The sequence below is a fragment of the Notolabrus celidotus genome, chromosome 13 (assembly GCF_009762535.1).
Source record: "Notolabrus celidotus isolate fNotCel1 chromosome 13, fNotCel1.pri, whole genome shotgun sequence".
In the NCBI taxonomy this organism is placed as follows: Eukaryota; Metazoa; Chordata; class Actinopteri; order Labriformes; family Labridae; genus Notolabrus; species Notolabrus celidotus.
In genome coordinates this window covers 8377537-8405521 of record NC_048284.1, presented here as the reverse complement: position 1 = coordinate 8405521, position 27985 = coordinate 8377537, and the positions used below count along the sequence as shown (strand labels likewise).

The 27985-nt window shown below is 41.4% G+C and overlaps 1 protein-coding gene across 1 annotated transcript; it reads left to right on the top strand.

Moving 5' to 3' along the window:
• The first annotated feature begins 946 nt into the window (after window positions 1–946).
• On the top strand, window positions 947–27985 carry gpr176 (G protein-coupled receptor 176). Its single transcript, XM_034699719.1, has 3 exons — window positions 947–1737; window positions 18548–18800; window positions 25813–27985. Exons 1-3 carry the CDS (start codon window positions 1500–1502, stop codon window positions 27041–27043), a joined length of 1722 nt encoding a protein of 573 aa, XP_034555610.1. The 5' UTR covers window positions 947–1499; the 3' UTR covers window positions 27044–27985.

Below are 27985 nucleotides of genomic sequence, written 5' to 3'. Positions count from 1 at the left end.
AGTGACAAGACTGAGTATTTCTATGGGGAAATGATCGATTCTGGACAAAGCTCTGGTCGGGGGGTAGGTGTCATGATAATCTTTAAAATTTCCCACATTTGATTCCCAATATGTGATTCATATGACTGATGTAAGAACGCAGGATTATATTATTTTTTTGTTAAAAAACACTGCTTACACATGCACAGGAGAAAAATTAGCAGAGGGATAAGAAGTACTGCTTTGTCCACAGGGGGCGACAAAATCAACACAAACCGAAAGACACACACAGGAGCTTTAAGTCCAGGTGAAAAATACTTGTCACGTTTGCCCAGAGCCCAGTATGACATCATTAAATAGCACATTTTCATTATTGTCCATATTATAAAACTCCATACTTACTACATTAAAAAGCACCTGTTTATCAAATGTAATTGTTGCAACTCTTATCTGAAATTGATGCTAATTTTAAGGAAATGTTTTGTTGCTCTGAGGTATGTCCTCCCCTATTTTGGTATTTTCTGCAGACCCAAGAGGAATTTCACAAGCTCCTGTGAGAGAACAGACTGAGAGAGAGACAACAGCAGGGTTGTCTTTAGGGGTAAACTTCATGTACAGTAATGTCAGTCTAATCTCTGAGGACCACTTTTTGAGAGCCTACATAACACAGACCTACAGATTACCTCAGTATTAAACACATTAGACCCATGTGCATTGTTAAGGGGGTCCTTTAAGAGCAGGTTTTAGCAGGGATTTTTTTTTTTTACTGGTTATCACAAAAGAAGGCCCACAGGTCTTAAAACAAGATGACCAGTGACTTTGCCTCCCTCCTCTTCCTCCCCATGCTTGTCATTCATAAGATTCTCAGTGCTGTATGAAGAGGAGGGGCTCTCCTCTCATCTCCTCTCCTCTCCAGTCTTGCACCTCTCTCTATGAGATATCAGTCTGCAGGCTCCCTCACCACTCACTGTACCAATAAACAACCTGACACAGAGCGACAGGCAGCGGCAGAGGGAGTACCAGCCTGACAGACACAGGCGAGGGCTGAGTGTGCTGCTGTACCTGAGCTGCACGCGTTTTTCTCCCGGAATGGACACTTTGCTGCCCGGAGTGATCTTAGGTGAAACCGGTGTCAAAGAGCAGCATCCTACTAGCCAAGCAGCCTCTTTGCGCACGGAATCCAGATGCTGTGACGGTTTTTCCTTCTGCATCTGCATCATGGAATGATGGAGCGTGCAGCACAGGAATAACCCCCGTCTGCTCTAATGTCTGGTTATTAGGCTACACCATGTTTTTCCTCACTTGATGTCTTGACAAAAGATCTTCTCGTTGCCGGCAGCTGCACGCCTTACCTTTCCTACCTGTGCATCCTGGCTGACATCATCTGTGTTGTGCAGATTTTCCTCCGTTTTGCATCATCTCCTCCACAAGCAGCAGTTCAGAGTCAGACATGCCTCCTCAACGCTGGCTGCTGACAACCCGCCAGCCCTCTTCTTCATAAAGATCCTCCAGGAACCGACATGGATGCTGGGAGCCGGGCTGTGAGGGTTGGAGATGCTGCAGCAGCCAATGTGACAGTAGCCCACCTCAGGCTGGAGCTCCTGAACGCCTCGAGTGCTCCGACCCGGTGGGACAGCAGCACGAGTCCGCCCGTGGGGGAGACCGGGCTGGCCGAGCAGGAGAGGATCATCCGGGAGCAAGCCTACCGGGACTTCACCACCACCATCCAGGTCCTTATCCTCATCAGTTCGCTTCTCGGTGAGTGGACATACACACGAATCATTCACATAGAATTGCTTTATTTGAGCTTAACATCCACATTCTTGTTTTCTTTTAGCCTCTACAGTTTGATTCTTAAAATCTAGGTCAAGGGAACCCTCCTTTGGGAAAACCCTTTGTGTCAGAGTTATAATATATCTGAGGGAAATCAACAAGTCTGCCAAAAGAAATAGAGCTCTGCTTCTGAATGAGGAAGTGGAATTGTGTTCAAATAAACCAAGAATTGAATTGTATAAAAAGCTGTTCATAAAAAAAGGAATACTCCACTGAAATCCCCTATTTTACATATCTAAAAGAATGGAAAAGCAGTCATTTCAAATGGATGAAATATGTGACATTACAGCTGCAAATATAAACAAAGAGTATGCTGAAATTCCATTCAAACCACTTCGTGAGTATCAACTTTAAAGCTCCTGTGAGGAGATTTTAGATGGTTATGAAAATGACTGAAATGAATACCGATGCATCTATACGGGCTATGAAAGCAAAATAGATTATCAGCAAGAAGACATATTATTTTTCTGCAGTTATTTTCAATGCCTTAAAATGCTGCTGCAGGGTAGATGTCACATAAGACCATAGACTGTATAAAATATGGACGTAGTATCCGTGACGTCACCCATCTGTTTCTGAAGAGCTGTTTTGAGGCCAATCGTCATCGGCAGCCATGTTGCTGCTGTTGAGCAATTCTCAATATATTCGAAATTGCTGCGTTAGAAAAAAAATCACCCCCCCCCCTCACAGTGTGTGCCGATCGAGAAATGAGCTATCCAGACTACACTCGTCTTTTGTACCAGGCTGTAAACATGTTTATTTCTGCTGTAAAGATCAGCTTTTTTGAATTGGTGTGTATGTGGTTTCTGGTTCCTCCAGAGCCAGCCTCAAGCGGATCCTCGTTGAACTGCAGTTTTTAGCACTTCCTTTAGCACTCATATTTTTAGACCTGAGGTTGCCGCTTGCATAAGACACATGCACTGCCTGACACACTGACCATTAAAAGAAAGAAGGCAGGATAAAAAAATGTGTCAGAAAACACTACATGCACAAGACAAGATCATCCAAAATATATGATGTCAATCTCAATCAATCAGTCAATCTTTATGTATATAGCGCCAAATCACATCAGATGTCATCTGAAGACTCTTTACAAACATGGTCTAGACTGTACTCTATGTTATATTATTAACAGAGACCCAACATCAAGACAGGATAAGATCCAGTCCCATCTTACTGACATGACTCTATCTCATCTTAATCCACCATGAGCAGAGCACTTTGCAGCATTTAGCAAGTCACAGTGGCAAGGAAAAACTTCCTTTAACAGGCAGAAACCTCCAGCAGGACCAGACTCATGTTAGACAGACATCAGCTTTGACCAAGTTGGGGTTGGAAAGAGGGATAGAGGAGATGAAGAGAGGGAGAGAGATGACAGTGATGGGACGGATAGTAGTAGTAGTGGTAGTAGCTGTTGCCACTGGAATCCGGCCCATCCGTAGCAGCTGGAGTCTGGATGTACCGCTTTGTCCAGAGAGCACCAAAATCAACACAAACTGAAAGTTCCTTACATGAGCTTTAAATAATTTTTTCCAAATTTTGTGTTAGATTTTGTCAAATTCCCTTTAGTGTCCCAGAGTGGAAATTTACCTCGGACAGTAGTGCTAAAGAAACATACAGCTTAGTGCAACTGTAAACAAACACAACACAGCTCAATGAGAGGAAACAGTAGATCATGCATGCATCCTCACGTTATGATTCATAGAAATACATCATCATCCTTACTCACAGTATTGCAAATTTTTTTCCTGTCCTTAGATTTAGGGAGAAAGTCATTCTCTCCATTATTTTAATATCAGACATCAGACACAGACACAGTCCCTGGAGCTTCATGAAGTAAAACAAGGAATCATGTTACGTATACGACTTAATCCAGGGGCTTGCCATGTTATTGCCTGTGTTTATGAATCTGTGAATTGCCATTTTTCTGCTTATATGTTAGTTTGAAGCTAAATTCGATATTGTATGTAAAAAGCTTCATATTGAGGTGTGCATGAAGAGACAAATTCTTATTTCATTTCATCCTTCTCTCATTGGACTGAAGTCTTTGTGTTGACAGCACAGTGAATCATTGGCACACTGCTTCAGTGTGTAGTGATAAACGTGACAGGTGTAAGCTATTTATTCCATCGTGAATTTGGCGGAGACCAGCAGCGATAAACACACATTTTGGGTTTCTTTCAAGCTGAAACAGCACTGGCTCTGAGACAGATATTCATGCTGGTGCCAGTGGAAGCTCAGGCTGCTGCTGCTGCTGCTCTCGGTGATGATGATGCCGATGATGATTGAAGTGATGAGGGAAGGAGCTGTGTGAATTGTTGGATGGCACCAGCACATCAGTCTTAAACAAACCTGGCTTTCAAAATCCCCTCCGTCTTATCTGAGGCCAGAAAAAACAATCCTCCAACCTGAATGGATCACTTCGTAAGAACATGTTATTTGTCTCAAAATGTGACTGTTGCCATCAGAAGTCTTTCTAATCACAGCCCAAACACTCAGCTGTGATTGCTAGCTTTTGGAAAACTTTGGACTCAATGACAGCTTGGACTTTTTGCAGCTCGTACAAATAGCTCTCCATGATGAAAGAGGGTGGATTAAACACCAAAACAGGCACAAAATGATCAGCTGACTATTGCTCTGAGTCAGAACCACCTCCTGCTGGGCAGCACCATGTGGCAGGGTCAGAGTAGTACCACATTAATTGCTGAATAATACATTTTCTGGCAGCATGAATCAAACTGTTTACTTTCCTCTATTAATTTTCCATATGGCTGAAAGAAAAAAAAGATATTTTTTCTGTTGAAGTGACCTCAATTACCTGAACCCTGAAATGCTTAATGAGGAGGAATCATTTGAAAAGGCTGCCATTTAAAATAATATTAATGATGTCATTTATATGTACAGCACACTTCAGACTTAATTTGAAGTAATTCACATGGTTAAACCAGAATTGACCTCTGAACCTGCTGGCTGTATTCTGACAGCAATTATATCTCAGGAAGCAATGTCCAACTTTCAGGCATTTTTGATGTAGCTGGCAGTAAGTGATAAATGGCTCCCAAAGAAGAGCCGGATCTTTCGACTCCCATACGACTCTTAATTTAGGATCTTTCGTAGCCGTATGTTTTACCTTAACTTTGCAAAAAATAATGGTTTGTGTTGAAAACCCTTTTACGTAGTGTGTTTTTTTTTATGAGAAGCCTTATAATTGCCCAGTTTTGTGCATTTATTCTGTTACAAAACCATTCTTACCCTAACCCTGGAGTTAGGGTTAGGGTAAGGGTTGTGATTAGGGTTAGGGCTAGGGTTTAGGGTTAGGGTAAGGGTTATGATTAGGGTGAAGGTTATGATTAGGGTTAGGGTTATGATTAGGGTTAGGGTTATGATTAGGGTTAGGGTTATGATTGGGGTTAGGGTTAGGATTAGGGTTAGGGTTATGATTAGGGTTAGGGTTATGATTGGGGTTAGGGTTATGATTAGGGTTAGGGTTATGATTAGGGTTAGGGTTATGATTAGGGTTATGATTAGGGTTAGGGTTATGATTAGGGTTAGGGTTAGGGTTAGGGTTAGTGTTAGGGTTATGATTAGGGTTAGGGTTATGATTAGGGTTAGGGTTAGGGTTAGGGTTAGGGTTATGATTAGGGTTAGGGTTATGATCAGGGTTAGGGTTATGATTAGGGTTAGGGTTATGATTAGGGTTAAGGTTATGATTAGGGTTAGGGTTAGGGTTATGATTAGGGTTAGGGTTAGGGTTATGATTAGGGTTAGGGTTAGGGTTAATGTTATGATTAGGGTTAGGGTTAAGGTTATGATTAGGGTTAGGGTTAGGGTTATGATTAGGGTTAGGGTTAGGGTTATGATTAGGGTTAGGGTTAGGGTTATGATTAGGGTTAGGGTTATGATTAGGGTTAGGGTTATGATTAGGGTTAGGGTTAGGGTTATGATTAGGGTTAGGGTTAGGGTTATTATTAGGGTTAGGGTTAGGGTTAGGGTTAGAGTTATGATTAGGGTTAGGGTTAAGATTAGGGGTAGGGTTATGATTAGGGTTATGATTAGGGTTAGGATTAGGGTTATTATTAGGGTTAGGGTTAGGGTTAGGGTTAGAGTTATGATTAGGGTTAGGGTTAAGATTAGGGGTAGGGTTAGGGTTAGGTTATGATTAGGGTTAGGGTTAGGATTAGGGTTAGGGTTAGGGTTAGGGTTATGATTAGGGTTAGGGTTAGGATTAGGGTTAGGGTTAGGGTTATGATTAGGGTTAGGGTTAGGGTTAAGATTAGGGTTAGGGTTAGGGTTATGATTAGGGTTAGGGTTAGGGTTAGGATTAGGGTTAGGGTTAGGGTTATGATTAGGGTTAGGGTTAGGGTTATGATTAGGGTTAGGGTTAGGGTTATGATTATGGTTAGGGTTAGGGTTATGATTAGGGTTAGGGTTAGGGTTATGATTAGGGTTAGGGTTAGGATTAGGGTTATGATTAGGGTTAGGGTTATGATTAGGGTTAGGGTTAGGATTAGGGTTATGATTAGGGTTAGGGTTATGATTAGGGTTAGGGTTAGGGTTATGATTAGGGTTAGGGTTAGGGTTAGGGTTATGATTAGGGTTAGGGTTATGGTTAGGGTTAGGATTAGGGGTAGGGTTAGGGTTAGGGTTATGATTAGGGTTAGGATTAGGGTTATGATTAGGGTTAGGGTTATGATTAGGGTTAGGGTTAGGATTAGGGTTATGATTAGGGTTAGGGTTAGGGTTATGATTAGGGTTAGGGTTAGGGTTAAGGTTATGATTAGGGTTAGGGTTAGGGTTATGATTAGGGTTAGGGTTAGGATTAGGGTTATGATTAGGGTTAGGGTTATGATTAGGGTTATGATTAGGGTTAGGGTTATGATTAGGGTTAGGGTTAGGATTAGGGTTAGGATTAGGGTTATGATTAGGGTTAGGGTTAGGGTTATGATTAGGGTTAGGGTTAGGGTTAGGGTTATGATTAGGGTTAGGGTTAGGGTTATGATTAGGGTTAGGGTTAGGGTTAGGGTTATGTTTAGGGTTAGGGTTAGGGTTAGGGTTATGATTAGGGTTAGGGTTAGGGTTATGATTAGGGTTAGGGTTAGGGTTAGAACCAGAACTTAATTAAAGCAAACAGAACCAGAACCAAACTCATGCAAACAGAACCAGAACCAAGTCAAGCAACCAGAACCAGAACCAAACTCAACCAGAACCAGAACCGAACTCAAGCAAACCGAACCAGAACCGAACCAGAACCGAACCAGAACCGAACCAGAACCGAACTCAAGCAAACAGAACCAGAACCAGAACCGAACCAGAACCGAACCGGAACCGAACCGGAACCGAACTCAAGCAAATATAACCAGAACCGAACTAGAACCGAACCAGAACCGAACCAGAACCGAACCAGAACCAGAACCGAACCAGAACCGAACTCAAGGAAACATAACCAGAACCGAACCAGAACCGAACCAGAACCGAACCAGAACCCAACCAGAACCGAACTAGAACCGAACTCAAGCAAACATAACCAGAACCGAACCAGAACCGAACCAGAAACGAACCAGAACCAGAACCGAACCCGTGCCGAACAAGAACCGAACTAGAACCAGAACCGAACCAGTGCTGAACTCAAGCAAACAGAACCAGAACCAGAGCCAAACTCAAGCAAATAGAACCAGAACCAAACTTAAGCAAACAGAACCAGAACCACGTCAAGCAAACAGAAGCAGAACCAAACTCAAGCAAACAGAACCAGAACCAAACTTCAGCAAACAGAACCAGAACCAAGTCAAGCAACCAGAACCAGAACCAAACTCAAGCAAACAGAACCAGAACCAAATTCGAGCCAACAGTGTCCTCAGTGCAGGTTGGCATTGAGAAAAATCGGATGCCTCAGCTTGGATGGGCTGATCTGATTTCTCCTCTCAGTGAGAATTTGCCCTGTTTTTGAGAAGAACCCTAACCCTAACCCTATCCCCCTCAGAAGGAACAGATGAAGCCACGATACACAGCCTCCCCTCCACCACCTATATCCTATATCCTCATATATGATTGGCCGCATGGCCGCCATGCTGACCAATCAAAGCAAAGTTCTGCTGAGAGCAGAGCTGGGGCTGAGCACTGTGAGAGCTAAGCAGCAAAAGGAAAAAACTGGGAGCCGGCTCTCTCTCAATGTGAGCTGGCTCTTCTTATTCACTATAAAGCATCAGCTCTCAGCAGCAGCTTTTGATCATGACACATCACTAATGTGCTTAATCTGTGTTACAATTATGAGGGGGTCCTTGGACAATTTTCTCACCTGTAAGGGGTCCCTGGCTCCAAAAAGTTTGAGAACCCCTGACATAGAGGCTTTACTCTGATGTACTGCAGTGAAATGAGCCCCAAAGAGAGGTTTTTTTGTGATATAATTGCAATTCATGTGTCTTAAGTTGGCCAATAAAACAAGATGATGATGCATCTTTGTAAATAAAATGCTAGCTTGTCAGATTTGAGCTTAAGAGGAGAAGAAAACAACTTCTAAAATGTTTGTTGCTGATCAGTCATTTCTGATGCATTCCAGTAGGTCAGGAAATCTCAATGCTGATTGGTTTTCTCAACACAGTGCCAAGCAGATTTGCCACTTAAATTGAAATGATGAGTATAGAATGGAGTTTTAGTTGTTGCACCTGCGAGCAGATAACCGCTAATGGGAGCTGAGATGTCCATCCACTCATCCATTATCATGACCGCTTATCCCGTTAGGGGTCACGGGGGGCTGGAGCCTATCCCAGCTGGCTTCGGGCGGAAGGCAGGGTACACCCTGGACAGGTAGCCAACCTATCACAGGGCTAACACAGAGAGACAGACAACCATTCATGCACACACTCACACCTACAGGCAATTTAGAGTGATCAATCAACCTGAGCATGTTTTTGAATTGTGGGAGGAAGCCGGAGTACCCGGAGAGAACCCACGCATGCACGGGGAGAACATGGAAACTCCACACAGAAAGGCACCCGCACGGCCGGGGATTCGAACCAGGAACCCTCTAGCTGTGAGGCAACAGCGCTACCCACTGCCCCACCGTGCAGCCAGCTGAGATGTCATTACACTAAATTGTTTCCTCCTGCTTTGCTAACAGGATATTTTTCTTGCACACACCAAAGCTTACTAAAATGTGATTAGTTGATAATGCACAGACTTACAGTGGTTCCACTCTCGTGTCGATGTATTATTTTAATGTAGAATCTGTACATAGAGGGGAAATCCTTTTCAAAGTAAACGTCATGTTAACAAAAACACATCTTTAGTAACAAGGGTTTCCTTTTTCTGTTGAAGTAATATCCCCAAGGAGTATACACAATAAGGTGAACCAATAACACAAACAAGTCATGATCACTGATTATAGAAAACAGGAGAATTGTCAATGAATAGTTTTAGGATGAGACGCATCACAAACCACAATCAATGAAACCGAGTGCATGGCTGAGTGGAGGCTGCCGCCATCTCATCCCACCTTTACAGCGAAAAAGATTCAAAATAATTTACACAGCATCAAACTCTTGACCTGACTATGAATACATGAATAACTGAGAGAATAAAACAATGAATAATAAATCTGGTGATACTCTACAGGGCTTAATGTGAGCCCATGATTCTGAAGCTACTGTTAACAACATCAAAGGGGTTTTGTATCATGATTAAAGAAAAGAAAAGAAAAGAAATGAAGGAAGAGAAAGAAAGAAAACATATTTTTCAATATTCATACAGCACTTTCAACCATCGATGCTCGAGATTTCGTTATACTTTTGTGTTCCTAATTGAAATTTACTTAATTTCTGGATTTTTCTTGTGCCGATGAAGCCAGCTCTTTTGAACATTTAAAGGAGTTTTATGAACAAATCAGGACAGATTTCAATGGGTATTGCTTTTTGAGAATTGAGAACAATTCACTCTTTATCTTTGTGTGTTCAGTGTTTCTTTACCCTCAGTCCTTTCATTCTAGGGGATGTTAAAACCATCTCAACCACATAGTCTTTACGAATCAGATTTCCCTGTGTTTGGGTGTTCAGAGCAGATCCTTTAGCCAAATATCAGGCCAACAAATTACAGCTCTATGTGTTTCTAAATATTTCAAAGCTGCAGATTTGTTCCTATGTTTAATCAGGATTTTCTTGGCTTTTAAACTCAATATCTGTCAATGATTCTATAGTAGACTACAGTCATTCATTTACATGAGGAAAGGTCAGGAATTGAAGCAGAGGACGCTCTACTGAAAAATAATTTAGGTGTGGCTACAAAAAATGTATGTGAACTAATGATTTTTCATTTTTTGGACAATAAACCTCGTAAATATTGAACTATAAGTGTTAACTTGTTCAATTTAATCCATATGAACTGAACTTTGAGCTTGTTAAGGTAGGAGAACTTTTGATAAGGCAAAGAGGTGGAGCTGAGGCATGCCTTTGACCTCTGAGCAAACAGCTTTAACAAGCCCATCAGCCAACTCAGCCGTTCCCTTAACTGTTTAAATTCATACATAGCTATTAACCTTAATTTCTCCTTGGTATAGTCTATATAAATCAATAACTGAGCTGCAGAACTGAATTTATTTTTTTAACCAGGCTGCAAACACTCTAAATTCTTCTGTTTGAATAGGCATTTCAACATGGGACCTAATGGGGTTTCCTGGGATTTTGATGCCAGCCTCAAGTGGACACTTGAGGAACTGCAGTTTTTTGCACTCTGCATTGGCTTTTTCAACACCCGCATTTACCACTTGATCATAAAGGCGAGAATAAGGAAGATATAGACAATTCAAACTAATCTTGAGCTAGAAAGTAATTAGCTTATCACAGCACAGGGACTGGAAACTGGAGGAAACACTTACATTTGTGCTCTTTAATGTTTAAAATGGAGACACACTAGCATATACTACACATTAATACCAGAACAGAGCACTTCTAACTTCAAATTTGCAGGGACTAAGGTTTTATTTTCACTATATTTTCTATGTGTTGCTTTATTAGGTACAGCATTTGTTAACACATCAAGTTTGTGTGGCTATAATTAGCCAAGATGATACATCTAATTAGTTAGCTTCAGAGAATTTAAGAAAGCACACTATCTGTTACCTTCCGCCTCCATTCTGTATGCTATGTCTCTCGACTCAATGCACCAGCTCAAGCCTCATAGTGTACGTCTCTCCACCTTTCAGAACAAAAGAAGGCAGCTGCTGCTCACAATGACTCAAACATCCGTGGTTGTTAGCTGTTAATTACCTCTGTATGAGTATTTCCAGATAAAGCACAGTTCAGTGAGTTGTTAATCAGATTAATGAGCCTCGTTTAGCACTGCAGCAGCTAAAATTACTGACTGTGATGAAGGACTGCAGAAAGGGGCCCTCATAGATAACAGGTTCTGTGTTCTGTTGTTGTTTGATCAGAGTTGATCCATTCAACTGTTGACCACGTCCGATGCCTGTCTGTCTGTGTCAGCCCCTGCAAAGTCTGAATGTGTGAGTGAGGGGAGACAGGAGCACAAATTTAAGTGTATGCTAGATGTCTACCAAATACTGAAAAACAAGAAGCATTACTGCAGTTTGCTGCACTAATCACTCATCAAGGACTCATTCCACCCCGGTCACCACCTGTTCAACCTGCTGCCCTCTGGCCAGGGCTACAGGACACACAGAGCATGGACAGACTCAGAGACAGTTTCTTCACGAGAGCCATCACAACACTAAACACCCACAAACAGCTGACATTAACAATCCCCTCAAGTGCAAAATTTATATTTATAACTGTGCAATAATATTCATGTCAATGCAATACCAGGAACTGTGAAAAATGTTCATATAATGTTCTTTTTTATCTCATCTAAAAAATGATCCAAACCATGACCCTCAATCCGTGATCTGTGATCCGTTGCACCCCCTTTTGTCTACCATTCATAAAAAGATACTTCATTTAAACTAAAGTCACTGTAACACCAAGGTGATGCAACAAAGGAGGTGTTGAGCATGCTAATTATGTTTCACACTTGGAGTTTTAGCAACATGCTACTATCTTTAGACACCTTGAAGCCTGGAAGTCTAAAGTGAAAGCTGCACCTCATTAACACCAATCCACAGATACTTTTCTGTGTGCGCGGCAGACTAACAAAGCTTCTGCTGTGTATTTGGGATTTTTTTCATGTTGTTACCTATAGTTGCTATTTGTTAAGTGGAAAAAGCAATCATGTCTAATGTTTGCCCTTTCTCCTTATTGGCTGCCGTGAGTGCTGTTGCTAAGGTGTCCGTCAAGTGCTGGTTGAGTGTTTGAGGGACAAAGGGGCGAAGTGATGTTACAGACAAAACACGCCTGAATGATGAAAGGATAAAGGTCTCTGTTGTCTGCATGAACATATTTAAAAGGAGGTATTTTATTTTATTTTTATTGATTAGTTTCAGCTCGGTGAAGCACTTTGCACCCCCAGCCTTGAACACTGTGACACAGATTAACTTTAAAAGTGCTTCCAAATCCCCCTGGGGGGGGGTTAATTGTGTATAAAAGAGACTTTTGTAACATTAGCATACAGAGTTTTCAAACAAAGACAGCAGAAAGATAATCCCCATCATGCTTATCGAGTGAAAGAGTTAATCGTCAATTAGTATCTGAATGAAATTAACAAGCTGCCTCTCTTATTCCTGTAAGTTAAAGTAGGAAACACTGTAAAATATGTGTCACAGAACATGCAATCCTGGAGCTGTGATCCCACATACATCACCAGTATCGCAAACACCATGAGGGTGTGACATCACATCACTGCAGCTCTTCTAAAGATAAACTCTCACACAGCTCCCATCAAGAGCCCTCTTTGTGCTAAAATTACCTGGAGGGGATTTGTAAACGCTGAGCATGGTGAGGGATTCCAGATAAGGTATGCTGGGAAAGGTCTGACCTCCGTAAGTTAAACATAAACGCCGTCATGATGTTTATAAAGCAGACAGGAAGGCAGAACCCAAGTGCAGATAAGTTAAAGGTAGACTGGTGGATTTATTTGTGAGTGGCAGGTAGGTTTAGGTAGTGATGTGCTTGGAGCACAAAAAAAGTAGGGATGCATCGATCCTACTTTTTAGGTCCCGATACTGATATCGATACCTGGACATTGGTATCTGCCGATACCGATACTAGCCGATTCAATCCTGGTATTTATTTAACAATCTCTATTCCTTAATGTGAGGATAGAATCATGTTTTGGCAACTTCAGGCTTTTCTGACTTGATGGTGAACTGTACCTGGGTTCCAAGTGCTAAACCAGAGGCTGGAATCCCTTAATTTCAAGGATCCAGAACAATTAAATCCAATAACCTGTCAGTTTTTTCACACTTTGAATCCATTGATAGATGGTTTCTTGCTTCTTTGCAGCAGGCTACAGCTGACGTAAACTTCCTCCTTTGGGCTCCCATTATGTTTTTCAGCGCGACTGCCATCCGTCAAAACATTACCGCTGCACATGTTGCAAGTTTCCAGCAGAGTTGTTAGCAAAAGAAACGTGACATGCACCTAAACCGCGGAGCCTTTGTAGTTATCCTCTATCATGCTCCACCGGGCAAAAATGCACAGACCATGCACATGGCTGTTGTAAACACAGAAAAGCATAGAACTGAGATGAATAGATCTGCCATATGGATCAGCACTATATATCGGCCCCTTGTCACCGATATCCGATCGAGTTTTTGAGTCCAATCTAGCTGATATCTGATACCAGGATCGGATCGGTGCATCCCTAAAAAAAAGGACAGGTGTAAGGATGTGAGCGACTCTGACATGAACCTAATTATGATGGCTCGATGACTGGGTGAGAGGCTGAGAGCATCTCCAAAACTGCCACTGGAGCTCAAAGTGTTGAAGAAGTGAATGCTGATTCTGATAGAAAGAAGTTAGAACACAGAGATAATCACAGTTTGTTGTGTATGGGGCTGTGTGGCTGCAAACTAGTCATGGTGTCCATGATGAAACCTGTTCAACACTGGCTGCGCCAACTCGCGTCATCTGAACTAGACCACAGAGCAATGGAAGAAGTAGTCATTGGCAATGCTAATACTACTTTCTCCACCACCTGGCTCCCACCCATATGGGACCAGATTGGCAACAAAAACCAACACTTTACCAGTTCATCAAGTGGGCACATCCCTTCAGGGACATGACACCTTGAGAGGCACAAGAGTTAGCTTTGCATCTCAAGGCACCCTCTCTATGCTACCCCTCATATCAACATGCAAAAAAGAAAAGAGAGTACAGAGAGAGGAGAGATGTTAGAAAGAGGACCCCATTTTTTTTCAGAGAGTAGAAAGTGAGAAAACAGAAAGAAGAGTCTATAGAGAGATGTTAGAACGAGGACAAGGAAGGCAAAGCGAGACACCTATAGCTCAATCCAGCAGGAATAGGCTGTATGCTCTACCTTGCCCTACACCCAATCTTTCTCAGGGAAGAAAGCAGAGAAGAGAGAGAGAGAGAAAACAGAAAGAAGAGTCTGTATTTGTAGGAAGAGGACAGGTAAGGCATTTATCTAAGGAAAGAAAGCAGAAAAAAGAGAGTGAAAACTAGGAGAAAAGAAGGAGAGAAGTTAAAAAAAACACAGAGTGGGATAAACAGCTAGCTCTCAACTTTGTTTTGGCTCCCAACTGGCATTTTGTCTCCCCACTGACTTCATCTCCTTTACTGTGTTTCACAAACCCGGTCCAAGCATCTCCAGTCCTCCAATCATCTCACTGAGATAGTAATTTCCTCTTATGGCATCATTAGTGAAATACAATAAACTAACCCTTGACATGCAGACTGCAACACTTTGTCAAGCTTATTGCAAACTGTTTCCTGTAAAACTTCAAGTGTCCACCACTTCCTGTATCTTCCAATGATGAGATGATGACTAAAAGGAGCCAGATCAGGTCACACTTGTTGTTTTTTGTAAGGCAATTACAAGGAATCTATTTTTCATATAATTGAGGTTGTGAGAGTTTTTTTCCTCTCCTGTTTACTTCTCATTCTTCATCTCTTTTTATAAAGATGTTGGCGGCTGCATTGGCCCACACCGCCTTGAGTGCAGTTTTTTATTATAGTCTAACCTGAAAGTATGACTCTGGATGTTAATTTGCTGTGCGCTCTGTGTTTTATGTGCTGCTGCATTCCAAACAAAGTCTATTTCAGCTTTATTTCATTAATCCTTGTGAGTCCGCTTCAGAGAGTGCAGAGGCCGAGCATTAATTAATGCTATATTAGGGTTTCCCTGAAATGCAACCCCTGTGTGCTGTTGTGCAACACAATGTGTCTCTGAAACCCTGCAGTCAAAATCAGTAAAGCACAACATGTTCCCCTAAAATCAGCTTCTCACAGCATCATCTAAAAGCTCTCAGGGCGAGTTTCAGAAACCTTATCCTCAATAATTCATTTTTATGTCTAACGTTGCTTTTATTTTGATAGTACAGGGATTCTCACACATTCATTTACATAAGCTGTAACTACATTGCTTTCTCTTGCACGTCAGCTACTGATGACCTGTTTTTCAGCACTTACAGACATCAGAATCAAATAACCTCAGAAGAAAAATAAATAATTTTTCCTCGGGAGAGAACATCTTGCTCTGTTTGTGACAGAGAGAGCACGGCTAACACTCTGTGGATAATTACATCTTGAGAGGCTGCTATCACATGTGTCCCTGTGTGACCTGACGTCAGTCTGCACACTACAGGGAGTCCAAAGTTCACCTTTTTAAACCTAATTAAGAAGCAACACCTTCTCCCAAATATGGAAGGGTGTTAACATAAAAATGCCACATTGTCCCTGAATGCACCTGGAGGGCTGTCTCCCTCTGTTTAGGTATTAATTTTAGTCCTTGCCTCAGCCTGCAGAGGAAGGATTCTTCACTGCAGTTTTCATAGTTAAAGGTAATAATTAAACTGATAACAACATAATTGTGACAATAATGAAAAATTGTAATCTAACCTCATCAAAATCACTAGCAATTTAAAAAAAGGAGGCTTTCATCAACATCTCTTTGCATTGTGTGCACAGTTTTTAGTTTAATTGGCTGCTGCTTTAGCTCAGTGGTTGAATCCCTCACCCATGTAAACCTAACGTCTAAAGCCAGGCTGATACTTCTGCGTCAAATCTATGCTGTAGCAAACACTGGAGGTTTGAGTAGCCTTGTCCTTATTCAGAGGCTTATACAATGTAATTAGGCATCAATGCAACCCAAGACTGCAAGCCCTGTGATTGGGTAGCATTGCAATTTCTTGCATTTACACTTTGCACTGAATCAGCAGCTTTACATTCCATCTCCTCCGTCCTCTCCTCTCTTTTTGTCTTTGCAATTATTGCAGCATGATCAACTAATGCTCAACGTTTATCAGCTTAAACCCATAATAGGCTGGGATTCAGTCGCCATGGTGCACAACAAGCCGAGAATGTAGTGAGACAGGGAACGAGTGATATGATGGGCATAGATATTGCACTGACTAAGCTGATGAGCATTTCTGTGGAGTATTGCAGTGTGAGGTGGGAGCTCCAACACACAAGTATGTAGTGTTCACGACAGTGTATGCCACTGCTGTGTAGCTATGGCGTAGAGTCAACACAGAAGTATAAATCAGGCTTAAGTGAAGGCCCCTCATTCACCACTCTCTCTTCCTCGTTTTCGGCTCTATCCTTTGTCCTGTCCTCTCATTTAAAGATGTTGATCCATTCAAAACAGATGCAGGTCTGGTTATAATAATTATAACAGACTTAATTATACTCCAGCATCTTTCATACAAAGCGAAGCCGTTCAAAGTATTCCACAATCAGTGCTCTAAGTGGGAAAAATAAGCACCAGTACTCCCCTTGTTCTCTTGTTGGCGTGTGGATCAGTGAATCATCATCACATTGTAAATTTCTACAGTTCAAGATAATGGCGATCTGCTCAGTGTGGCTCACAAACAAAGAACCTCTGCATCATGTTCCTATTCAAGTTTTCGGTGCCCTTTTGGAGCCAGGCAGACATTGTTATTGTCTTCTTTTTTTTTTATCCTATTTTTCTCATTTATCTAACACAGTGCAGATTTTGATGTACGTTACTGTCCAGAAAAAACAGACAAGTCAGTGTCATGTACTGTGCACCATGGGTAATTCTTTTAGGTGCTCTTATGAATCACTGAGAGAAACTATAATATGGAGAGGACAGGAAGATAACTTTCAGCTTGTAAGAAGTTCCAGTATTACAAAAAATTATACCAAAGGGTTAGATTAAGAAGTGTGTACAGGAGTGTACCAGCCCACATAAAGCAGTGTACACAATAAAGACAATTGATTTACCCCCTCTCCCTGCCTATCACTTACTTTAACTCTCCCTGTCCCAACCATAGACCTTTCTGGAGTCCTTGAGCTCCCTTGTCTCGTAGGTTCCTCTGAGTCACTGCAGTAGACGGCCTGCTGTGTGGACGTGCCCGACTCCAGCTTCTACAACTACTGCTATCCGTCTCATCACTGTCATATCTCTCTTCATCTCCCTCTAACCCTCTCTCAACCCCAACTCGTTTGAGGCAGATGTCTGTCTAACATTAGTCTGGTTCTGCTCAAGGTTTCTGGCTGTTAAGATGAGATCAAACTGAGTCCTGTCTGAAAGATGGGACTGGTTTTATCCTTATGTTTGCAAAGGGTCTTGAGAAATTGTTTGTTGTGATTTGGCACTATAGAAATAAAGATTGATTGATGGCTTGAATGATTTTAAAGTGGAATAAAAAAAATTAGGTGGATTAAAACAAGACGACATACTGCAGGACAAAACCAATCAGTCATTAAAGACAAACTAAAAAAGGAGCAACAAAAGGAATATGATAGAAAATAAGAGTTATAATGGATGCAGACACTTCTATGTGTGTAAAAGATGCAGAAATATTTCAAATTTCTCCACACAGCAGCAACCACCATGTTTTGCAAAAAGCAGAGAAAGACAGCTGTATGCAGCTGTGAATGTTGATTCCTGAATGTCGCTTTATTCTATTTTTATTATAATTGAGTTTAAATGCGAAGCCACACGGATAATCATTGGCTTGCTTTTCTGACCTTGCTATGTAGCAATAAAATTTTAATTAGCTGATGGTTGTGGCCTTGGAAATCGTTTGGCTAGTGGTAGCAATTCAAAGAAGAAGTCTATGATTGTGCAAGACATAAAAATAAGAACCTTAGGCACAGTGTTTCTCACATCTTTTATAGAGCTTGAAACTTTCCGTCTCACTTCTTGATCCATGCAGTCCATTTATTCCTTAATTCACTTAGTCACAGTCTGTGTGCAGAGAGTAAGTGCAATTTAGTTTAGTGCATTAGCAAAGAAAGAAGTTCAGGGAAAGAGACATGAGGGATACATTATTCATACATGTGACTTTTCACTCAGAAAGACCTTTCTTTGATAACAATGTTCAATTTAGTGTCTCTAGCTGATGACTCAACTTCTCTGTCTGGTCTTTGAGTGGAAATTGGGGTGCCCAGGCGAGGAAACCTAAAAACGTGCTTGAAGAGGGCTTCAAATGAACCTTTCCTTCACGAGTGCTGTAGTGTTTAAAAGATGTATTCACATGAATGTGTGGAGTATTTTCATTCAACTTTGTGTGTTTTGTCTTTTGGTGACATTCAGCTGAACTGGTGAAAAATGTAGGATGTAAAAAAAATCACATCGGTATTCTTCTGATTGGTTTTTCAAAGTTTGTTACATGTGAAAATCACCTCTATCTTTCTCCCCACAGGAAACGCCACGGTGTTGTGGTGCACCTGCTGCACCAACGTCTTCAAATCTGTCACCAACCGGTTCATCAAGAACCTAGCGTGCTCAGGGATCTGTGCCGGCCTGGTGTGCGTCCCCTTCGATGTGGCGTTGGGTGCCAGCCCGCGCTGCTGCTGGTGGCTTCACACTCTGATGTTTTGCAAGACCCTCAAGTTCCTCCACAAACTGTTCTGCTCGGTCACTGTGCTCAGCTTCAGCGCCATCGCACTCGACAGGTCAGTTAATGTTCATTTAATTCTTGTTTCTGTCAACGTCTCCCTTTCTTTCTCCTTTTATAACCTACATTTTTGTCAGACTCTGTCACTCTGCATCATGTCTTGTTGATTTTATCAGACCGATTTTATATTGTTGAGGCAGATGGCTGTCTTACATAAGTCTGGTTCTGCTCGAGGATTCTGCCTGTTAAAAGAAAGTTTTTTAGCTTTAACTAGCTAAATACTGCGAGGTGCAATGCTCATGGTGGATTAAGGTGAGGTAAGACCAAGCGGCAACCTCAGGTCTATGAATATGAGTCCAATGCGGAAGTGCTAAAAACTGTAGTTCATCGAGGATCCGCTTGAGGCTGGCTCCGGAAGTACCTGAAATCACACACAAAGCCTGCCTCTTTACGTCACCATCACTCGACAGCAGCAAAATGGCTGCTGCCGCCGATTGGCCTCAAAACCAGTGGCGGTTCTAGACCAATTTTATTTGGGGGGCCAGGCTGGGGCCAAGGGTGTTGTCAGAGGGACACATTCAATCCTGACAAAAGAGACTGAGAAGGGCGAAGACCGGCTGAAAACAAACTGGCAAAACATCAGTACATCCCTATATCCTAGTCATACATACTACTGTGTACTATATCAAAATGCAGACTGACAGCAGCTGTTTGGCACTCAACATGAGTCCCTTAGTACTCTAAGGGACTGGAACCAAGTGCCACACGCATGTGTTCCGCCTGTAAAGTCGGCGCGATACCAAAGTTTTTTTTATTGTATAATATTATTTTGGTGTGGAGGGGGGGGACATAGGTAGGGGCACTGGCCCCTGTTGGCCCCTGTTGGCCCCTCCCCAGAACTGCCACTGCTCAAAACAGCGCTTCAGAAACAGATGAGTGACGTCACGGATACTACGTCCATATTTTATATAATCTATGGGTAAGACTGAGTCTTACTCTGTCTTTGCGTTGGGTATTTGTTAATAATTTAACATGGAGTACGGTCTGGACCTGCTATGTTTGTAAAAGCGTCTTGAAATAACGTTTGTTGTGATTTGGCGCTATAAAAATAAAGATTGATTGATTTGGTTCTTTTTTATAAACTCTACCCTGTACCTTGAGTGCTCTGAAAGGGGCCTTTAAATAAAAAAAATATTTTTATTATTATTATTATTATTATTATTATTATTATTTCTCTGTCTACATATACTCAATTCTGGCAGATGACTGTCCATCAATAACTTTGTTTCTGCTCATGATTTCTGCCTGGTAGAATGATGTTTTTTTACACCACAGTTGCAAAGTGCTTGCTCATTGATGGTGAAAGTCGTTCTCTGTATTTGATATTGGACCTGTTTTATGTTAGGTTTCTTGTGTGATGACCCAGCTCAAAAGACATGACAAAAAGAAGGGAAATACACGGTCTGCTACACAATGTAAAAATGTACTGAATAAGAAAGTGATATATTAAATCAAAATGTAGAAAGGTGAGGTGTGTGCGTCAGTAAATCATTGTGGTGGTTGTTGGGTGAGTGGGAGATGAGTGGAGCAGCAAAACCCCGCCCAGTAGTGACTTGCAGGGCGACAAAAACAGAACCAGCAGGCCCTTCACAAGTTGGAGGGTTGTGATAAATTTAAGTGTATTTTCCCACTGTATGAAAAATAGGTTGACTTAATGATGAAGCACCAATCTTATATGCATCGAGTTTCAGTAGAGGTAGATGCTATTATTCTGTATAATTATTATGAAATCAAATAAATTCAGAAATCAGCTCTTGCAAAAAACTAAAAAAGCACTCTGTCTCTGAGTAGCAGAAAAGTGATGTTTTGCTCATCTGACTTTGAAATATGAGTCTGAATAAGGCTTGTGGCTACCTCCCACTCACCTAGCAGGATTTGAAAGGAAAACATGCAAGAAGTGGATGTTTCAAATCGCTCCCCTGTTTACTTCATCAATACATTGGTTGGCAGGGACAGCGAGAGGAATTCTCTTTCTGAAAATGGAAACTGAGAAAAGGAAGCATGGAAGGAGCAATATCAAAATGGTGCATAAACTTGAGAAGACTTTCTTTGTAAGGGAAGAAGCTCCTTTGCCTTCTTCATCTACACCCTGTGGTGTGGATGAGAGCGGTCGGGGGAGGGGGAGCTGCGATCGATGGAGCATGTGTACTCCAGGCTGAGTGGCCTCCCTGCAGCGCTCAAAACTGAAACTCAAAGTAGCCTGAGATGACTGCTGCTGCTGCTGCTGCTGCCCACGTAACATCCCTCAGTTATAAACACACATGTTTTTAAAGTCAAGCTGATGAAAGCCTTAATCAAATCAAACTTTAATTATAAAGCAGCTGTGAGACATAAGATGCGACTCCCAAGAGCTGAGTATAAAACGAGTTAAAACAGCTACCACTCTGGACACTAGTTGAACAGCTTTTTATTTTATGTCTAGCTGTCTTTAATTAAACATTTACTAAAAATGCTCATAGCTAAAATGGTAATACAAGTTTTTCAGCTTCTGTCTTTTCCCCATGACAAGAGCAGCAACCAGAAGTCTAAAAACACAGTGATGAAAACATTGTTTATAGGCACCAGGCGAAACACACCAATCAGTTAACCATGTTGCTAAAGGGTAACATGAAAGTCTTAAATGTAAGTGCTCAAATTTTGAGAGAGCAAAGGGAGATGTATTCTTCAAATGTAGTTTGAATGGTTAAATATTTTTAGTATTGGAGATATAGCCATCAAGATTGAGAGACTTTGTTACTTGTGGGTAAGAGCGCCTAAGTTTGAAACAGAAACGTTGGTAGAATTCACCATATAATTCAATATTAAACACCAAACCTTTGTGTTGAAGATAATGGGTACTGAGCAGGGGAACAAAGGACCCTGAGACCATGGTTAACTGCTAACATGCTAGCACACAGTCAACAAAGCTCTCCTCTCTGCCTTTTCTTTTCTCTGTATATAAATTTCCCATTGTCTTTTTGATTTTTATAAAACTAGTTATCAAAAGAAAAGATAAAATCATTTAGCTAGCTAGTCTGCTTTGGTCCAGTTATCAATCTAGCTTGGTAACAAGCTAACTAACCCGACAACAAGTTCTCAAAGTACATTCCGAGGAATCAAATTTTCTCATCAATTTCTGTCTCAGCACTTTCTGCAAAAGTCTTTCTTTTCTGAAGACGTCCTTGTTTGAATTGAGCTTAAATAAAAGAAAAAAAATCTTAAACTTTTTTAAATTAGCGACAAAGCAACTTGATTTAGAGATATTTTAAATGTGTAATTCCTGGTTGCATTTCGAACCTTTTTTTTTTTTTTTTTGACCACATGACTTACCTTAAAGCTCCTGTGAGGAACTTTCTTTGTGTGTTGGTTTTGGCGCCCCCTGTGGACAAAGTGTTCCCTATGCCTACAGTGTCTAGTTTGTCCTTAAGCTACATGTGTAAATTATGTTTTCCAATAATAATAAAAAACCTGTCCTTCTTTCTTTTAACAGATAAGATCATTTAGCTAGCCAGTCTGCTTTGGTTCAGTTATCAAGCTGGCTTGGTAGTAAGCTAACTAACCTGACAACAAGTTCTCAAAGTACATTCAGAGGGATCAAACTTACTATCAGCTCCTGTCACTTTCTGCAAACGTATTTCTTTTCTGAAGACGTCTATGTTCAAATTATGAGGTTAAACAAAAAGTTTATAGTGACTCACCGTGAATATAGTATCTTAAACTTTTTTTTAAATTAGCGACAAAGGAACTTGCTTTAGAGATAATATTAAATATGTAATTCATGGTCGCATTTCGAAAACTTTTTCTTTTTTTACCACATGACTTACCTTAAAGCTCCTTGGTTTTGGCTCCCTCTATGGACAAAGTATTCCCTACGCCACCTTCGTCAAGTTTGTCCTTAAGCTACATGTGTAAATTATGTTTCCAATAATAAAAAAACTAGTCCTTCTTTCTTTTAACAGTGAAATGTAACACACACTGGGAATATTTGACATAGTAAACATAAATAAATGCTGTTTCTTCCGCTTGCTAATCTGACACCTACCCCCTCACAGCGGTTACAAGCTTTAGAAATCACATTTATAGAAATGTTCTTCTTGTTGATTGTCTGGTTTGCTTTTGTTGGTCATAAAAAGTCATCACAGGTAATTTCAGTCTGTTTCATGACCAGTCAAAAATTCCTCACAGGAGCTTTAATTGAAGGCTTTAACACATTATTACTCTAAACTCAGTTAGCTTTGTTTAAAACTAGAATTAGCGTGCTTGGACATCATGTTTGTTGGCAGCGGCCTCATTCTGCATATTTGAATCATAATTTTAGTGTGTTTGAATATCCAGAGGTTTCCTCAGGGTATAGACACTAGATATAACACAGGACAAGGAGAGTGATACAATTGGATGACTGTACTGAAGAGGCAAAGCTTCACAAAGATAGTGAATATTACTGAACAATATGAAGCCTGTTGAAAAATTCACACAGGACGAAATCAAACAATATAATTTAACAGAGCACAGTATTACAACTGTTTCATTTATTTATTACTGATATTGCAGTCACATTCTGTACAGCTGCAGCCTTGGTTTCACAGCCTCACAGATTAAATTGCCTCCATAGCAACTAATACAACCGTGCTTTCAAACCTATGAATTATTAATTCCCAAGGAGGCTAATCGAGAGTGTGGATATACAAGCCTGTTGACGCCGCAAACACACTCATACGGCCGCATGTGCTGATGAAGAGACAATCCAAGGCTATGAGTGAGTCCTTCAAGGAATTTGTTTTGCTTAGTGTCAAGAGACAACAAAAGGGTGAAAGACAATCTGCATGCTGTTATCTGTGATACAGAGAGGGAGAGATATGTGTCTGAGGATGTGTGCGCTGAAAGCACCCACAGGTTTCAAGTTCTTCATAAGGGAGTGCACCGATGATAAAGGAAGAGAAAATCCTTTCATGATGTGTTTGAAATATTCACACTGTTTTTACTCAGTCTACCTTTTATCCCGTATGAATTTTGAGTTTCATTTTTATGGTTATTGCATCATTTCAGAGGACCCAAGTGTCTTCAAACCAGAGATACCTTTGTTATTAGTACACATGGATCATGCATTTGTTTGTATCATGATGAATATGATTTCTCAGCTTATATTCATGAATATTTTCTTCAAGCATAAAGCAAAAAAGCTCCAGTTTAACATTTAAAATCTCTGAAACAGTAGCAGTGACGCACGCTATCAATACACCTCTGTATAACCATGACAGCACACATGTGTCAAGAGGCTGCAGGATATATTTGGTGTGTACAAGTTATTAAAAACAACTGAATGTTTTCTCCTGTGTTTCAGTCTAAGATCATTGGGCCTCATTCACTAATAAATGCCAAGAAATGTTCTTACTCTCCGCACAAAATAAGTGCTTATGCAAAATCACCGTCGGATTCATGACATGTGTACCAGCCAATAGTGTTCTCACCACCTTGCATATACTGGGGGGGGGTTCCGGACTTGCATATGGAGTCATAAGCCAGGTTTTAAGACCATATCTCACATATATAACAACATTTTAGCATAAACAGGATAGAGACTTAAAGGTGACATATTATGCTCTTTTCATCAAAATACATTGGTCTAAGAGGTCCCCAAAACATGTCTTTAAACTTTATTGCTCAAAAATACACTTTGAAATCAGATTTTGGCATTCCTGTAATTACTGTCTTTTTCAGCCCTGCTCAGAACAGGCTGTTTTCTGTGTCTGTGCCTTTAAATGAGAATGAGCTCTCTGACCACGCCCCCTCAGGAAGTGGATGTGGCCTCAGCTGTCCAGCACATTGATCTAATGTTTACATGTTGCATGCATATACACGGCTGCTCGCAGACCCGCGTTACTTTAACCCTCTGAATTTGATCCAGAATCTGATCCTGATGGAGAGGCGCCTGCAGCAGGACCTTTCTGAACAATTAGTCACAGATTTTGTGTTTCTTGTTGTTTTATTTGTCAGTATTATATTAGTAAACTAAATATAACATAAAATATGCTCACCAACTAACCATCTGTTTCTTAGAGCAGGGGTTCCCAAAGTGAGGGTCAAGACCCCTGGGGGGTTGCGAGACACAAATGGGGGGTCGTGAGATGTGTTCCAGAATTAATTTTTTTCAAGTTGTCTAAAATAGTAAAATTTACCCGTTATAATAAAAAAATAGTATCTAACCTTGAAACAAAACCTTGAAAATAGAAAATGTGATGAGTTTTATTCCTTTCTTTTTGCCAGATTGCTATATGACAGTCATCTGGCTTTTTTCTTTTACTGACAGTAGTTTAAATGTCATGCACTTAGTTAAAAGAGTATGTGTTTTCTGAGAAAGTTGGTTGTCATCATTTGTGTGTACGCATGGTCTGATGAAGTTAAATGTATCACACACTGGAAATATTTGATATAGTAAATGTAATAAAATGCTGTTTCTTCTGTTTGCTAATCTGACACCTACCCCCTCACAGCGGTTACAAGCTTTAGAAATCACATTTATAGAAATGTTCTTCTTGTTGATTGTCTGGTTTGCTTTTGTTGGTCATAAAAAGTCATCACAGCTAGTTTCAGTCTGTTTCATGACCAGTCAAAAATTCCTCACAGGAGCTTTAATTGAAGGCTATTACACGTTATTACTCTGATCTCGGTTAGCTTAGTTTGAAAATTAACATTAGCGGACATGGGCATCATGTTTGCTGGCAAAATTGTCTAAAATAGTAAATTTAACCCATTATAATAAAAAAATATTGTAGCTATAGAAGTTCTATTTTTGTTCGCAGAGTAAGAACAAATTCAAGTAAGAATATATTGATGAATCCCAGATTTGTGCTTCTAACGTGAGTGAATGAGGCCCATTGTTTCAGTTTATTTGTCATTTTTGCAACTCTTTATTATTTATGAATAATTTATTCATCCCTTTAATCTTACATTTGCTGTTTTCCTTCTGTTGCATGTTGAAGCTCTTCCTCCTGTGTTAAAGTCTTCATGTTGTTTTTCTTCGTCATTTGTAGGTACTACTCTGTGCTGTACCCATTAGAGAGGAAGATCTCAGACACAAGATCCCGAGACCTGGTCATCTACATCTGGGTCCACGCGGTGGTGGCGAGCCTCCCTGTGTTCGCAGTCACCAACGTAACTGACGTGTATGTCACCTCGTCCTGCTCAGAAGACCACGCCCGCTCTCTGGGCCACATGGTGTACGTGCTGATCTACAACGTCACCACAGTGATCCTCCCTCTCGCTCTGGTCTTCCTCTTCATGCTGCTGATCCGCAGAGCGCTCAGTGCAAGCCAGAAGAAAAAGGTGATCATCGCGGCGCTGCGGACTCCTCAGAACAGCATCTCTATCCCGTACGTGTCGCAGAGAGAGGCCGAGCTGCACGCCACTCTGCTGGCAGTGGTGCTGGCTTTCTCCGCCTGCAGCGCCCCCTACGGAGCCTTAGTGGTTTATCGCACCATTTTGGCAGACTCTAAAGAGCTCCCCATCTCTCTGTTCCTGACAGCCCTCTGGCTGCCTAAAGTCTCCCTCCTCACAAACCCGCTTTTATTCCTGACTGTGAACCGCTCGGCTCGTCACAGCTGTCTGGACCTGCTGGCCAGGATTTACAGACGCTACAGCCGCCGGAACGTGGTCAGCACAGGAGGTCTGGCCTCTTTAGGAGCAGAGGGTGTGATCGGGGAGCCTGTAGGACTTGAAACAGCCGGTAGATCGGGGAGCCAGCTGCTGGAGATGTTCAACATCGGCCAGCAACAGATTTTTAGACCATCTGAGGAGGAAGAGGAAGAAGAGGAGAACGACATCCCTTCACAAGGATCAGGAGGCTGCTCTGTCCCTAAAGAGGACCAGAGTGCTCGGTCCAGACTGGGCAGCCTCAGAGGGGAGGGGAGCACCAAAAAGGACCCTCAACAGGGAGCAGGAGGAGGGCTGGTTATCACAAAGGACTGCCCTCCTTCAGTCCCAGCACCTCGGGGCTCTCCGGTCCACACGTGTGCTTACGCCTCCTCCTCTCAGGTGGCCCCAGCTACACCCACAGAGGCCGAGGACTCTACGCAGTTCGGTTTTGGACCATTCGAGCTGCCGCCTCAGTGGCTACCAGAGACGAGGAACAGCAAGAAGAGGCTGCTCCCTCCGCTCGGGAACACACCCGAGGAGCTGATCCAGACCAAACTGCCCAAACCGAGGCCTGAACGGAGGATCAGCAGGAACAACAAAGTCAGCACCATCCCTGCTGTGGATCCATGAGCTCAAACTGATTTGCAACATTGGACACAACCAATTTACAGAGTGGGCCTCTTGAGGGGGCAGGACAGTGATGTGTAAAGCTGCTGGAGGAGATGGAGTTTGGTTTATCTCAACCGTTTCCCCTTTTTCCAGTCTTCTCAGTTGCAGAATCTGGCGTTAGTGGAAGAGGCTGGACTCCTGCAGCTCTTCTATCAGAACTAAATCCATTTAATATGAAAAATATACAATGATATGAGAAATCTGTCCACACAGTGTGACTCATTCAAACTGGGAACTCCAACAAAAAGCAGCGTGATTGAGAAGGCAGATCACTTTTGAGTCTCCCTCTTTGATGGAAGCTGGCATCAGTAATTAAACGAACACACTGTGCAGATCTAATTACCCTGAAAGATGCACTGATACATTTCCATTGCAAATAATGATCCTCCTGACAAAACTCTTTTGTATAATGGTCATGCTGTGATTGCACTCTGTAAATGAACACATCTCAGTGTCAGTCTTTCTCTCTCCTCTGTGTGGGGCTGTTTTTTTGTAAGTTTCACTTCAGTGTTTGGGATTTTATCGCCTGTTGCTGGCCCTTTTTTCTCGACTCCCACTTTTGGAATAATCTGATTTCTTCTAATGTGAGTCATTGTTTGTACATTTGATTGTAAGTGGATTTGTGAGATTAAAAAATGCAGATGTACAGATTGCTGTTACAAGTTCTACAACTATGTCATTTGTTTAGATTGTTTTTTGGACAACAAAATATATCAAAAGAATTGAGTGACAATCCCTGTCTGTCTGTTTAGATGGTAATCACAGAGGAGAATCAACCCGCCCAGGATATTTTTAGGCACATTCGATCCATTTTATTGATTTGTCTCAGGTGACCTGAAAATCAATTTCTCATTCAAATGATTGTGAAATAAAACAAATAAAAGAAGAACACTTTTCATATCA

Excerpts from the sequence above, each read along its gene's own strand:
- gpr176 (XM_034699719.1), top strand. The coding sequence starts at position 1,500 with ATGGATGCTGGGAGCCGGGCTGTGAGGGTTGGAGATGCTGCAGCAGCC. Across the intron at positions 1,738-18,547 it reads CCTCATCAGTTCGCTTCTCG|GAAACGCCACGGTGTTGTGG; the intron begins GTGAGTGGACAT and ends TTCTCCCCACAG. Across the intron at positions 18,801-25,812 it reads AGCGCCATCGCACTCGACAG|GTACTACTCTGTGCTGTACC; the intron begins GTCAGTTAATGT and ends CGTCATTTGTAG.